Source organism: Hyla sarda, chromosome 2, assembly GCF_029499605.1.
Source record: "Hyla sarda isolate aHylSar1 chromosome 2, aHylSar1.hap1, whole genome shotgun sequence".
NCBI classification, from domain to species: Eukaryota; Metazoa; Chordata; class Amphibia; order Anura; family Hylidae; genus Hyla; species Hyla sarda.
Genome location: NC_079190.1, coordinates 70,848,708 through 70,862,888, shown reverse-complemented (window position 1 = coordinate 70,862,888; position 14,181 = coordinate 70,848,708). Strand labels below are relative to the sequence as shown.

Genomic DNA, 14,181 nt, shown 5'->3' with positions numbered 1-14,181 from the left:
ATAGCTTTTATATATAAAAATATATTTTATATAGCTTTATGTTCTTTTCCCTTTTTCTGACCAAAATTCGTGTTTTCCCTTTTTCGTGTTATGTTCCGACCGCCATAACTTTTTATTTTTCGTCCGATGCCATTGAGTGAGGGCTTATTTTTTTTCTGGACAAGTTGTACTTTTTATTGATATCATATTTTTGCTTTTTTGTTGTTTTGCGCTTTTTATTTTATTTTATTTTTTACGGCGTTCACCGTGCGTGATAATTTACATTATAGCTTTATAGTACATGTCATTACGGCAATACCTAATATGCATATGACCTCCTGCTCCATAGCAACCAACGGTGACCCGCCACCGTGTCGCGGTGCCGCCACTGGTGAACAGGGGGAGCTCCCTCTGTCATTGGCGATCAGTGCTGCGGTCAGGGGTTAACTGTCAGCCGCTCCTGACAGCTGCAGAGGGTGCCCGGCGATATGCGATCGCCGGCCCCAGGTGCCGATCACCTTCCGCATGCTTGCGGCACCGTGATCGGGAATGGATGTATCTATATGTCCATTTGTGTTAAGTCACGGGAAAATTGAAGTATACTGTATATACGTCCATAAGGGGTCCATAAGATTTATCAAAACCTGAGTAGGGGAAGAGTAATGCAGTTGCCCATAGGGACCAGATTGCATCTTTTAGAGGCCTTTTCAAAAATGAAAGAAGCGATCAGTCTGATTGGTTGCTATGGGCAACTGGGCATCTTTTCCTCTGCACAGGTTTTGATGAATCTCCTCAATGTCCTTTCCACAGATGAGACAAACCTGGAGCTTTTTGTGCAGTCACTTCAGCTCTATTGGGGAGATTTATTAAAACCTGTGCAGAGGAAACATGGAGCGGTTTCCTATAGCAACCAATCAGGTTGCTTCTTTCATTTTTCAGAGGCCTTTTTAAAAATGAAAGAAAAGATTTGATTGGTTGCTATGGGCAACTGCTCTTCATTTCCTCTGGACAGGTTTTGATAAATCTCCCCCTATGTTCGCAGGCTCGATTATGTTTTGGGGCTTCTTTGTAGCATCTGGCACAGGGTCTCTTGAATCGGTATAGGGTACAATGAGATCTCAAGACTATTAAAGGGGTACTCCGGTGCTTAGACATCTTAAGATGCCTGACCGCGGGAGTCCCGCCCCTGGGGACCCCCGTGATCTTGCACGCGGCACCACATTTGTAATCAGTCCCCGGAGCGTCTTCGCTCCGGGTCTGATTACGGGCGATCACAGGGAGGGCGGCGTGTGACGCCTGCGCCCCCGTGTGACCTCACGCTCCGCCCCTCAATGCAAGCCTACGGGAGGGGGCGTGATAGCTGTCACGCCCCCTCCCATAAGCTTGCATTGAGGGGCGGAGCATGACGTTACACGGGGGGCGGAGGCGTGACATCACGCTCTGGGGACTGATTACAAACGTGGTGCAGCGTGCATGATCACGATGGTCCCATCGGCGGGACTCCTGCAGTCAGGCATCTTATCCCCTGTCCTTTGGATAGGGGATAAGATGTCTAAGCACCGGAGAACCCCTTTAAGGCATTCTGGAGCAAAATGTGCTGCCCAGTGTCCTTCAACAGGATAATGACCCAAAACACACAGCTAAGGGTAGATCCATACTGTCAGTTCTCCCGTTAGTCTGATCCGTCGGCATGGGACGCCGACATATACTAACAAGAGCAGTGGGTACAAACACTCTTAGCCACTTGTTGATATATGGCTGTGATCATTGTGGGTCTTAGATCTCATGCCTTAATCGACTGAACGGGTGGAGCGGTTAAGAGTTTGTGAGTACATTTTTTTTCAGTTTTTCCTAGAACTAGAATCACACAATCAAAAAATGGCATGGCTTGTCATGAACTGAAAACAACTTTACAAGTAATACACATTGGCCCGACACTATTGCAAACCCGACATTTACTATTGCAAACCCGACATTTACTATTGCAAACCCGACATGTTTTGTCTGGTTTTGTGCCAGATTCTGTTGCATTGCAAAATTCTGTCTGCGCCAGACCGACTAACTCTCCATTTTAATGAGAAAACCAGTGAATAGGGGCGTGGCCAGTGGGGAAGTGGGTGCGGTCATCGATAAGGGGGCATGGCCCCAACATTTTCACAAAAACCCAACATATTTATTAAGGTTTCCACAGAAAATGTAGTGGATTTGAGCTACAGATCAGAGCATGTGTAAACCTTAGTAAATATTATGGAAAAAAAAATTATAGTGGATTAGAACCCACAAAGAAAACTACACAACACTCTTAGTAAATCAGGGCCATTATTTTGGAAAGAAAATGCCATTACAACTGCATCATAGAGGACTACAAAAAACGTAATCCTTAAAGGGGTTATCCATCTATAAAAAATTAAAAAAAATTGTAAAGGCCTCAAATGCATTAAAAAGAAATAACTATTAATGAACCGTATTTAATGTATGTCTATGAGCCGACCAGAGTGAACCGCAGCCTCCGGTCGGCTTCGTTTTCAGACGTATGCGGTTTCCCGACCGTAGGCAAAAACGCGGTCGACCACATTTTTGCCTGCGGTCGGGAAACCGCATACGGCCGAAAAAGCAGCCGACCGCAGGATGAGGTTCACTCCGGTCGTCTCATAGACATGCATTAAATACGGTTCCCCTATACGGCTGAGTGCGGGCGCCGTGACTAAGCCCTGCTCCCCCTCCTCCCAGTCGTATACGGGAACCGTAGTTACAAAACGTAGTGTGAACCCGGCCTTAGTGACAGAAGCGATGATGCCAGGAGTACAGAGCAGGACCAGGAGGCTGCTGGCAATCATGGGACATCCACTGCTGTAGTAACACCCAAAGTGCCGACCAGAGGCAGAACTAGGGATCAGCACTGGAACAGTACATAACAGTTTGTTAATTGAAAGCATATGGGGCCTCTTAATAGTTTTTTTTTTTTTTTAAGATGGACAACACTTTTTTGATGGACAACCCCATTAAGGCTGGTTTGACACATTCAACATATATTGACACAAATGATTTACTATTTAAAAATCTTAATCCTTCCAGTACCTATCAGCTGCTGTATGATCCAGTGGAAGTTGTATTTCTTTCTGTAGTTCTTTTCAGTCTGACCACAGTGCTCTCTGCTGACACCTCTGTCTGTATCAGGAACTGTCCAGAATACAAACAAATTCCCATAGCAAACCTATCCTGCTCTGGACAGTTCCTTATACGCACAGAGGTGTCAGCAGAGAGCACTGTGGTCAGACTGAAAAGAACTTCAGAAAGAAATACAACTTCCTCTGTAGTATAAAGCAGACGCTAAGTAATGGAAGGATTAAGATTTTTTTTTTTTTATAGAAGTAATTTACAAATCTGTTTGACTTTCTGACACCAGTTGATTTGAAACAAATTGTTTTCCACCGGAGTACCCCTTTAATCCTTCCAGTACTTATCAGATACTGTATGCTGCAGGGGAAGTTGTGTAGTTTTTCCAGTCTGACCACAGTGCTCTCTGCTGCCATCTCTCTCCATGTCAGTAACTGTCCAAAGCAGTAGCAAACCCCCATAGCATAGCAAACCCCTCCTGCTCTGGACAGTGCCTGACATGGACAGAGCACTGTGGTCAGGTTGGAAATAACCACACAACTTCCTGTGGAGTATACAACAGCAAATAAGTACTGGAAGGGTTAAGATTTTTAAATAGAAGTAACCTACAAATCTGTATAACTTTCTGTATAGCAAACCCCTCCTGCTCTGGACAGTGCCTGACATGGACAGAGCACTGTGGTCAGGTTGGAAATAACCACACAACTTCCTGTTGAGTATACAGCAGCAAATAAGTACTGGAAGGGTTAAGATTTTTAAATAAAAGTAACCTACAAATCTGTATAACTTTCTGGCCCCAGTTGATTTGAAAACATTTGTTTTTCCACAGGAGTACCCCTTTAATGGTCGGACAACCCATACTAGAGAAGAATACGTTCCCATTGAAACTTTCACCCTCATCATTTGGCATCATTGGTATATCCAAATAAACATTTATTATAAAACTGTATAATGCATAAGACAGAAAGTTTACATACTCAATGGTGCAAACATAGCAACCCAGCAAAAAACGAGCCTGGGAAATCACAATCAAGTGTTATCAGGAGAACCAACAAGTCCATGTAAAACTGATGCCCTACGGTAGGCCGTCCACAACAGAGAGTATATCAATGGACCATGTCAAGGCCATGTCACAGCTTTGTTAGAAGAGCGTAACTGCAATAGAATAGTCAATAAATAAAATATAATATTCCCGATGTTGTTAGTCTTCCCGGAGTTTCTTTAATATGTGTTTTAGCTGCTCCTGGACGGTTTCACAGAATTCACAAGTCTTGTTGGTTATATCCCAGGTCATGTTGGTGATAATAGTGGTTAAACATTCCTGAGCTGATTTCAGATCTTGATCAAACCTCCGGTCGTCGCTCTGAAGGGCCATATGTGTGCAGATATTTCGGAACTCTATACTGTCCTATGAGAGAGAGAGAATAAAATCACATGTAAGAAAAAATCCCAGTTTCTTTTTGACGAAAATCACATTTTCTACTAAACATGGTTCAGTTATAGCAGTGTTTTCCAACTAGCGTGCCTCCAGCTGTTGCAAAACTACAAGTTCCAGCATGCCCGGACAGCCTTCGGCTGTCCGGGCATGCTGGAAGTTGTAGTTTTGCAACAGCTGGAGGCACACAGGTTTAGTAAGCCCTACCCCGAAAGTAAGCCCTAGCAGGATTATCAGGGTGGGCTGCAATATAAGCCCTACCCCGAAAATAAGACCTAGACCAGGGGTAATCAAATGGCGGACCGCGGTCCTGCCCCCGGTGATCAAGACCGTGCATGCGCTCGAAACGCGTCCATATTGCTGTGAATCACTGGCCAGGTGGTGTGCGGTGAATGCTATCCATGTGGGATATTTTATGTTGCTGAATAACCAATAAATCGATGTTTTAGCGGAATTGCTGGATCGACTTTCCTCTTTCTTTGCTATGTGTATTAAGCCAGGCCAAGCTGAGGATCCGTGCAAGACCAGTGGGAGGTGAGCTGAAGATTTCTACTTTTTCTACTTTATTGAAATGCCAGATTTTTTTTCATATATATATATATATATATATATATATATATATATATATATTAGCAGTAGGGGTTCATTGTGTTTCTCTCATAATTACCACAATAGGCTATGGCTGGCATTTATTATTGTGTGTACACCTTTTTTTCCCATCTACATTTGGCACTATTTTGGAGCTAATGTCTGTTTTTATTGTGCCTTTTATGCGCCTTTTTGTTTACTGATTTCGAGTCTACGCATGATATTGATGGGTTTTTTCAACTGCGCCTTTTGTCAAATGGCACAAAAAAAGGTGCAAAACAACAGGCACAAAGCCACCAAAAAGTCTCTAAAACTACACCAGCCCAGACTTAGCTTTTTGGTTTATGTGAAGAGAGAAATTTCAGAAAATGTGACCTGCACAAAATTTATCACATGCCTTTCAACCATTTAATACAGTGGTCCACAAACTGTGGCCCTCCAGATGTTGCAAAACTACAATTCCCAGCATGCCTGGACAGCCAACGGCTGTCCAGGCATGCTGGGAGTTGTAGTTTTGCAACATCTGGAGGGCCACAGTTTGGGGACCACTGATTTAATAAATCTGGTGCTTCACTTACACCTACAATGATAAATGCCCCCTATGTATTTCCAGAGGGGCAGCATGACTGCCCCCCTCATGTTCTTTTTAAGCTGTTTTAGATGAATTTCATTTTGTCTGGTTGGATATTATGTACTCATCAAGATTTACTTTTTTTTTTTTTTACCTTCTATAAATCAATCAATAAATATACAGATATATACAAATAGATAGGGATGTGTATGTATCTCTAGTATCTTTTTTATTATGTTGTGGCTGTTATATCTTGGATACACTTAGTTGCACTGCAGAATATTTATATGTTTTTGAGACCCCAATTTTCGGCATAGCCATCACCAACGATGATGTCGGCGAGGAAGGGCCGACCTTTAGTTATACATATGTATGGCTACTAGAGATGAGCGAACTTACAGTAAATTCGATTCGTCACGAACTTCTCGGCTCGGCAGTTGATGAATTATCCTGCATAAATTAGTTCAGCTTTCCGGTGCTCCGGTGGGCTGGAAAAGGTGGATACAGTCCTAGGAAAGAGTCTCCTTGGACTGTATCCACCTTTTCCAGCCCACCGGAGCACCGGAAAGCTGAACTAATTTATGCAGGATAAGTCATCAACTGCCGAGCCGAGAAGTTCGTGACGAATCGAATTTACTGTAAGTTCGCTCATCTCTAATGGCTACCTTTAGTTATTTATATACATCAATTAGCTGTGTGTACATGTTTACTGCTATGGAAAAGGGAGATAAGCGCTTATCTCTTAGGTAATTAAAAATGGAGCCAGTTGGATTTTATGGCTGCCGTCTGGAGGACATACAGGCTACCCTACACATATTAGGTTCACAGACAGTTATCGAATATATTTGGTCAGCTTTTACTCTAGTGGATGGACAACATGAAAATAGCTTTGCATACTATCTATGCCAGCCATTGTTTTCTTTCATTGTATAACACTGATCTCAATAGACGGAACAGATAGAATGACAATAGACTGATTAGATAGACGTCTATACATCTAAGTGAGTCAGCGACCCTCAATTCATTTAGTTCTGACAATCCTCTAAATTACATACTGTATATATATATATATATATATATATATATATATATATATATATATAAATCAAGCTGATTAAAGGGTACCTCTCATCAAATAAACTTTTGATATATTTTAGATTAATGAATGTTGAATAACTTTCCAATAGCATGTTAATGAAAAATATGCTTCTTTCTATTATATTTTTCCCGATCAGTCCTGTCAGCAAGCATTTCTGACTCATGCTGGAGTCCTAAACACTCAGAGCTGCCAGCCTGCTTTGTTCACAGCCAAACAGGCTGTGAACAAAGCAGGCTGGCAGCTCTGAGTGTTCTCCTTTGTGAACAAAGCAGACTGGCAGCTCATAGTGTTTAGGACTCCAGCATGAGTCTGAAATGCTTGCTGCCAGGACTGGTAGGGAGACCCCTAGTGGTCATTTCTTCAAAGTGGAAAATTAAATAGAAAGAAGCATATTTTTTAATAACATGCAATTGTAAAGTTATTCTGCATACATTAATCTATAATATATCAAAAGTTTTTTTGATGAGAGGTACCCTTTAAGGCTAAGTTTCTACTTGTTTTTTTGTCCTGCGTTTTTTGGTTTGAAAAAAAAAATGCCTGAAAAAACAGCAGTGCAATTTCCTGCATCTGGCGTTTTTCTGGCATTTTTTCATTTGTGTGTAAATTGCACCTTGGCAGTTTTTATTTTTTTTGGTACCCAAAATTTGTCGGGTACTAAAAAAAGAAATTAAGTAAAATAAAAAAGGATGCAGTAGTGATGGAAACATTTTTATTTAACAAAATGTATATATTTTCTAACAAAATTTAAATTAATTTTTAATAAAGTATATGTGTGTTTCACTTTTTTCTCTATTTTTTAGGTAGTACTACTACTCCCAGAATGGAACAGACTGTTCCATGATGGGAGTAGTAGTATCTGTACTAATAGACAAATCGCCCCGGGTGTCACGACTGAGGCGATCGTCCACAATATAGCAGAGATGCGGCTCTATACAGCGCTCACATCTCTGCACTATATTCCGGCCAGTGATGTGAATAGAACATTCATATTTTCCACCCAGAGTGGGGATTGGCCGGATGGTTGCAGACAATCAATGCTTTATGAGGGAAATATGAATGAGTGAGTGGCCGGCCTGAGTATAGTGCAGAGATGCGGAGTGCAGGAGAAAGCAGCTCCATCTCTGCAATAGCAGGACGATCGCAGCGGGTGTCAGGAGTGATAACCGCTGTGATCTGTTCTTACCTGCAGGAACTACTACTCCCAACATGGAGCACACTCTGCTCCATGCTGGAAGCTGTAGTACCTGCATTAAAGGAGTTGTGCGCTGCCCTGCCTTTCGGAGCTCCGCACGCAGCATCCGGAAGTTCATTACTCCGAACGCTGTGTGCGGGCTACCGTGTTCGCGGCCGCCGGGCGTGACGTCACATCCGGCCCCCCCGTGATGTCACGCCCGCCCCCTCAACAAAAGTCTATGGAAAGGGGGCGTGAAAACGGTCGTGCCCCCTTCTCATAGACTTTGGTAGAGGGGGCGGGCGTGACATCACGAGGGGGCCGGATGTGACGTCACGCCCGGTGGCCATGAACACAGAAGCTCGCACACAGCGTTCGGAGTAATGAACTTCCGGACGCTGCGTGCGGAGCTCCGAAAGGCAGGGCAGCGCACAACCCCTTTAATAGACAGATCACAGCGAGTCTAATTTCTGACACCTGTGGCGATCTGTCTATTAATGCAGGTATTACAGCTCCCAGCATGGAGCAGAGTGTACTCCATGTTGGGAGCAGTAGTACCTGCAGTTAATGAAAGATCACAGTGGATGTCACTCCTGACACCCGCTGTCATCCTGCTGTATAATGTATAGAGGCGGCCGAATGCTCTTCTATAGTCCCCTGCACTGACATATATACATATTCATATTTCCCACAGAGAGTTGTGATTGGCTGGAACCATCTGGCCAATCACAGTTCTCTGCGGGAAATATGAATAGGTTATATATACAGCAGTGCAGGGGACCATAGAAGAGCGGCCGCCGCATCTATACATTATACAGGAGGAGCACAATGGGCGATCTGTCAATTAGTACAGGTACTACTACTCCCATCATGGAACAGTGTTGTAAAGAATAAAGAAAGAAAGTGAAAAACACACACACACTACATTTTTATTATTGTCGGCTACATTTTTAGGTCCCTGTCCGCCCACATAAATTGATTCCTGTTTTAAAAGTTAATAAAAATGTTGTTATAAAATAGATACATTTCGTTAGATACAATTTTTTCCTTCACTACTGTATCTTTTTTTTTTAATGATACCCAAAAAATTTTATTAAGAAAGAATAAAAACTGCCTGCAAAAACGCCAAAGTTAAAACCCACATATCGTATTTCTTGTTTTTTTTTTACTCCCATAGACTTCTCCGGGAGAAAAACGCCACGATTTTGACTAAAAAATCGCCAGTGGCTCAACATGCTGCGATTTTGGAAAACCATCAAGGAGCTGAAAAAAGTGAAAAAAAACGCCAAAAGGATTAAAAAAAAAACGCCAAAGTGAAAAACGCCAAGTGGAATAAGAATTTTGCGATTTCTCACTGATTTTCAGCTAACATCTGGCCGCAGCTTTTTTTGGCCGAAAAAAACGCCATGCGGCAGAATTGGCGTTTTTCTTGGCACCCCCCCCCCAAAAAAAACTAGTAGAAACTTAGCCTAAAGAAGGAAGTGCAAGGTTGAAGAAAGGTGTGTCGTAACAGATTGTATAGTATTGCAAGAGGACCCAGACTACATGTATGATACTGTCTTTATGAATTTTTCGTGACTGTCACATGACGCTACCCGACACCATTCACTAACATCATGCATGACGTCACTGCGATCCTGATGTCACATGACCAAAGTCTTTGTGTATCTCTCGCTAATATACATGTATACCTGCATAAAATGACCCAAACATAGTCACTAGTTGACTAAATTTGGTCCATTAAAGTCAATGGTGCCTTTGCTTATTGTATATATTGGCATCCCATTTTAACTGTTTTACGACATATATACGTTACATGGAGGCCAGAACTCTAATGTGAACCTAGCCCCAAGGGTGAAAATAAACAGGTCGACACCCCGTGTGTTTCCCCCCTAATGCAGCAATTCCCAGAAGCGCTAGAGTATTTCCAGATTATTTTGCACATATAGAATTTATATTAAGAACAACATTATATTGGGGAATTACCTAGCAGTAACCCAGAATGGCTATTACACAAAACCCCTTGAGGGTGCATTCACACATACTGGATCCGCAACTGAAGATTATACTGCAGCTGGTCCAGTGTATGTGAAGGCACCCTTAAAGGGGTACTCTGGTGGAAAACATTTTTTTTTTTTTTTAAATCAACTGGTGCCAGAAAGTTAAACAGATTTGTAAATGACTTCTATTAAAAAATCCTTACCCTTTCAGTACAATGATCCCTCAACTTACAATGGCCTCAACATACAATAGTTTCAACATACAATGTTTTTTTCTGGACCATCGTAACTTGAAACCAGACTCAACATACAATGCTATGGACAATCCAGATCTGTAAAACATGTCACAACTGGAGGAACTGACCAATCAGAATGGGCATTCACTGGTAAATCACCTCTATTACTGAAGTGCATGCACTGACTGGTGTCTGGTGGCACCCCCTACAGTACAGGGAGGAACCACAAGTTTTGTACTACTCCTTACCGGTGCTAGGGTTAGTTGCTCCTTTGGACACCAAGTAAGGGCGGCCCCATTTGGGACACTGTGTGTACTGTATAGGAACCTGAAGAAGCTCCTGTCCTCTACATAAACCATTGTTTCCCAACCAGAGTGCCTCCAGCTGTTGCAATACTACAACTCCCAGCATGCCCGGACAGCCGTTGGCTGTCCGGGCATGCTGGGAGTTGTAGTTTTGCAACAGCTGGAGGCACCCTAGTTGGGAAACACTGACATAGACAGCGATTACAGCTCCCAGCAGATCTTTCTTACTTTTATATGTAAGGATTTGCTTTATCTATATTAGTTATCTACTTATTTTTCTTTAATCCTCACTTTTTCCTATTTTTGGATGACATTTTGGTGGCTTCAGAACCAATTACCAGGTTTCCATAGAGTTCTGGTCTCAACCTACAATGGTTTCAACATACAATGGTCGTCCTGGAACCAATTAATATTGTAACTTGAGGGACCACTGTAGTTTTTAGCAGCTGTATAATACAGAGGAAATTTTTTGTCTTGTCCACAGTGCTCTCTGCTGACACCTCTGTCCATGTCAGGAACTGTCCACAGCAGCATAGGATTTTCTCCTGCTCTGGACAGTTCCTGATACGGGCATCAGGTGTCAGCAGAGAGCACTGTGGACAAGACAAAAAAGAAATTAAAAAAGAAAAGAATTTCCTCTGGAGCATACAGCTGCTAAAAAGTACCCCTTTAAGCATTTTGCCAATATTTTCTTCTAAGAAGCTGTAAGGTAGAGCTTTCCTTTAAACAGGACATTACACAAAATTCAAGGGGATTATAGAACCCAAATGCTGGGTAGGTTTCAATATATAAGAAAGGTTTCAATATCTTCTGAAAGGCCCAGCAAAGTACACAGGAAACCTGTTCTCCCCATAACTGGCTGGGTCCCCCACTTGTCTGACATTTATGCCATATCCTAGGAAAACTATCAAATAAATGTAATATAGATCTTGGGAGTTCCCTTTTTTACACACATTGGGGGACATGCATCAAAGATTTTACCCCTGCTTTGTGTGTATTTTTTGGCGCAAAATTTTGCGCAAGCCCTTTTTTTGCGCATTTTTTTTGCGCACGTTTTGGTAGAGCATGTCCTCCAGATGTGGCCGAATCAGGGTACCTTGGAGTGATATCTATAGTACACATGGATTTATTAACTGCGTACTTTTCCTTTACACCAAAAATTTTGCCGCAAGAGCTGTTTTTTTTTGCGCAAATATAAGCCATCTTGGACTTAACGTAGCAAGATGCTCTAAATCATCAATTCTATTTTCCAAAGACTGGATTGAGGAGATTACTACATTTACCCGCAATTTATGAAGCTCATTGCACTTGATTGATAAATTTAGAGCTTCTGCGCATAATTTAGAATTCGGGAAAAGGGGTAAACTGCTTCTACTCTACACAAATAATGATACATGTCCCCCATTGTTACATATGTTGTTTCCCTGATTCTATGTATACTTCTGTAACACCCCCTTCATCATTTTTACCATAAATCATCTGTACTCACTTTGAGTTGCATAGAAAACTGATGGTCCAAAGACAAATGGTCCAGAATATTTTCTTCCACTGTTAGAAGTGATAGCGTTGACTTTGCCACTCTAGAAAGACGATTCCTTGAAGCCCTTTGTGCCAGTGTAAGTGATCTTGTAGAAGATATTGATGCAGTGTCTGACTCCTCTGATTCCAGCTCCAGATCAGCCAGTGTAGCAGGGGGTCTGGTGTAGCACAAGCTGCAGCTGCCTGATACTCCCTCCACAATGTATATGTTGTTGCACCTTATGCCCCTTTCCTCCAGAAGAGTTACCAGGGTTGTGAAAGCCTTGGCTTGGTGGCTGAGCACATCTCTCACTAGTGCTGGTCCAGGCATTTTCCAGGCTGTCCTCTTCTCAGCTGCTGAATGGGAATGACTGGAGAAATGAGAGGAGCCTGACTTTATTCCAAGACCTCAGCATGTGGTCCACACTGTGTAACCTGAACCACTGGCTGACCTTTCTTCTATCACACAGCCAGGATAGGATGCTACCTTTTCATATGCAGAAAGTACATTTAAGATTCTATTACAGGAGCCTGTTTATCTTATCTGACACTGCAGATTGACAGAGAGTGAATTGCTGCATTTCACACAAGTCATGAGTCTGAAGGACAGATCCCCGCTTCACATGATCTCACAGTCTTATATTCTCTTATATTCTCAACCAAATAAATGACTATACTATACAATAGTACAGTGGTCCCCAAACTGTGGCCCTCCAGATGTTGCAAAACTACAACTCCCAGCATGCCTGGACAGCCAACGGCTGTCCAGGCATGCTGGGAATTGTAGTTTTGCAACATCTGGAGGGCCACAGTTTGGGGACCACTGCAATAGTACTTGTGTCCTAGGCAGGGGCGTACCTAGAGCATTTGGCAACCGGGGCGGACCCTCTGTTTGACGTATACGGTTTAATACAGTTTTTCACCCGGACCAAAAAAATGTGGTAGACGACGGTTTTCGGTACGGGGAAAAATACGGACAAAAAAGTAAAAGACGCAAAACGGACAAAACCGGATGATGCGTTTGACATACGGTTTACAATGTTAAGTCAATGCAACCGGTTTGCTATACAGTTCCATACGGTTTTTAACTTAAAACCGTAAACGGGAACTGTATAGCAAAAACGTGGTGTGCATGCGCCCTTATCAATGCAGTATTTTTTCTTCCGTTAAAAACACGGAAGAAAAAACAGATACAGTAAAGTCCATGGAAAACGGATGAGCCTTTAAAGGGGTTCTCCACTGCCCTGCCTTCCGGAGCTCCGCTCGCAGCGTCTGGAAGTTTATTACTCAAAACGCTGTGTGCGGGCTTCCGTGTTCGAGGCCGCCCCCTCGTGACGTCACGCCCGCCCCCTCAACGAAAGTCTATGGGAAGGGGGCGTGACAGCGGTCGCATCCCCTTCCCATAGACTTTCCTTGAGGGGGCGAGTGTGACGTCACGAGGGGGCGGCCTCGAACACGGAAGCCCGCACACAGAATTTGGAGTAATAAACTTCCGGATGCTGCAAGCGGAGCTCCGGAAGGCAGGGCAGTGGAGAACCCCTTTAATGTCATCCATTTGCATCCGTTTTTTTCAATCCGATTTTACTTCTGAGCATGCTCAGAACAAAAAAAAATTTTTTTGGGTTTATTAACTGAACAATAACGGATCCAACAGATTAAAAAATAAATAAAAACGTTTTTATTTTTGACGGGAGAAGAACAGGACGGATCTAGATGGCCATGTGAACACAGCCTTAGATGTACTCACAATCTCATGCCTATAGCTGTCCCTACACTAGACAACAAAGGGCTGCACACTCATCTGGCCCGCAGCCAACTTTCCCCATATACCTATCCCAGTGTTTCCCAACCAGGGTGCCTCCAGCTGTTGCAAAACTACAACTCCCAGCATGCCCGGACAGCCAAAGGCTGTCCGGGCATGATGGGAGTTGTAGTTTTGCAACAGCTGGAGGCACCCTGGTTGGGAAACACTGACCTATCCACATGCAAGCTGGGCTTGGCTAAGTATGTGTTTTCAATAGTGAAAGAGAAGAAAGCCACTGCAGCTTATCTCTTAGAAAACAAAAGGATTGAGTAGTTGAATTCTAACATGTCTGATCCTTAGCTCTCCCAAAAACTTATGCTGTTGGGGGACAGTTGGAAGCCCCCCATATATATTAAAT

General features: G+C 42.9%; 1 protein-coding gene across 5 annotated transcripts in view; it reads right to left on the bottom strand.

Moving 5' to 3' along the window:
• Positions 1-4,297: 4,297 nt before the first annotated feature.
• DLEU7 (deleted in lymphocytic leukemia 7) overlaps positions 4,298-14,181 on the bottom strand; it is a 44,736-nt gene continuing 34,852 nt past the window's right edge. For all 5 annotated transcript variants that reach the window (XM_056562052.1, XM_056562054.1, XM_056562053.1 and 2 more), the window contains 2 exons: positions 11,991-12,390; positions 4,298-4,504 (listed from right to left, as the gene is read on the bottom strand). In XM_056562052.1, coding sequence (XP_056418027.1) covers positions 4,298-4,504; positions 11,991-12,350 — 567 coding nt within the window. In that variant the 5' untranslated portion in view covers positions 12,351-12,390. The remainder of the gene's footprint in view (positions 4,505-11,990; positions 12,391-14,181) is intronic.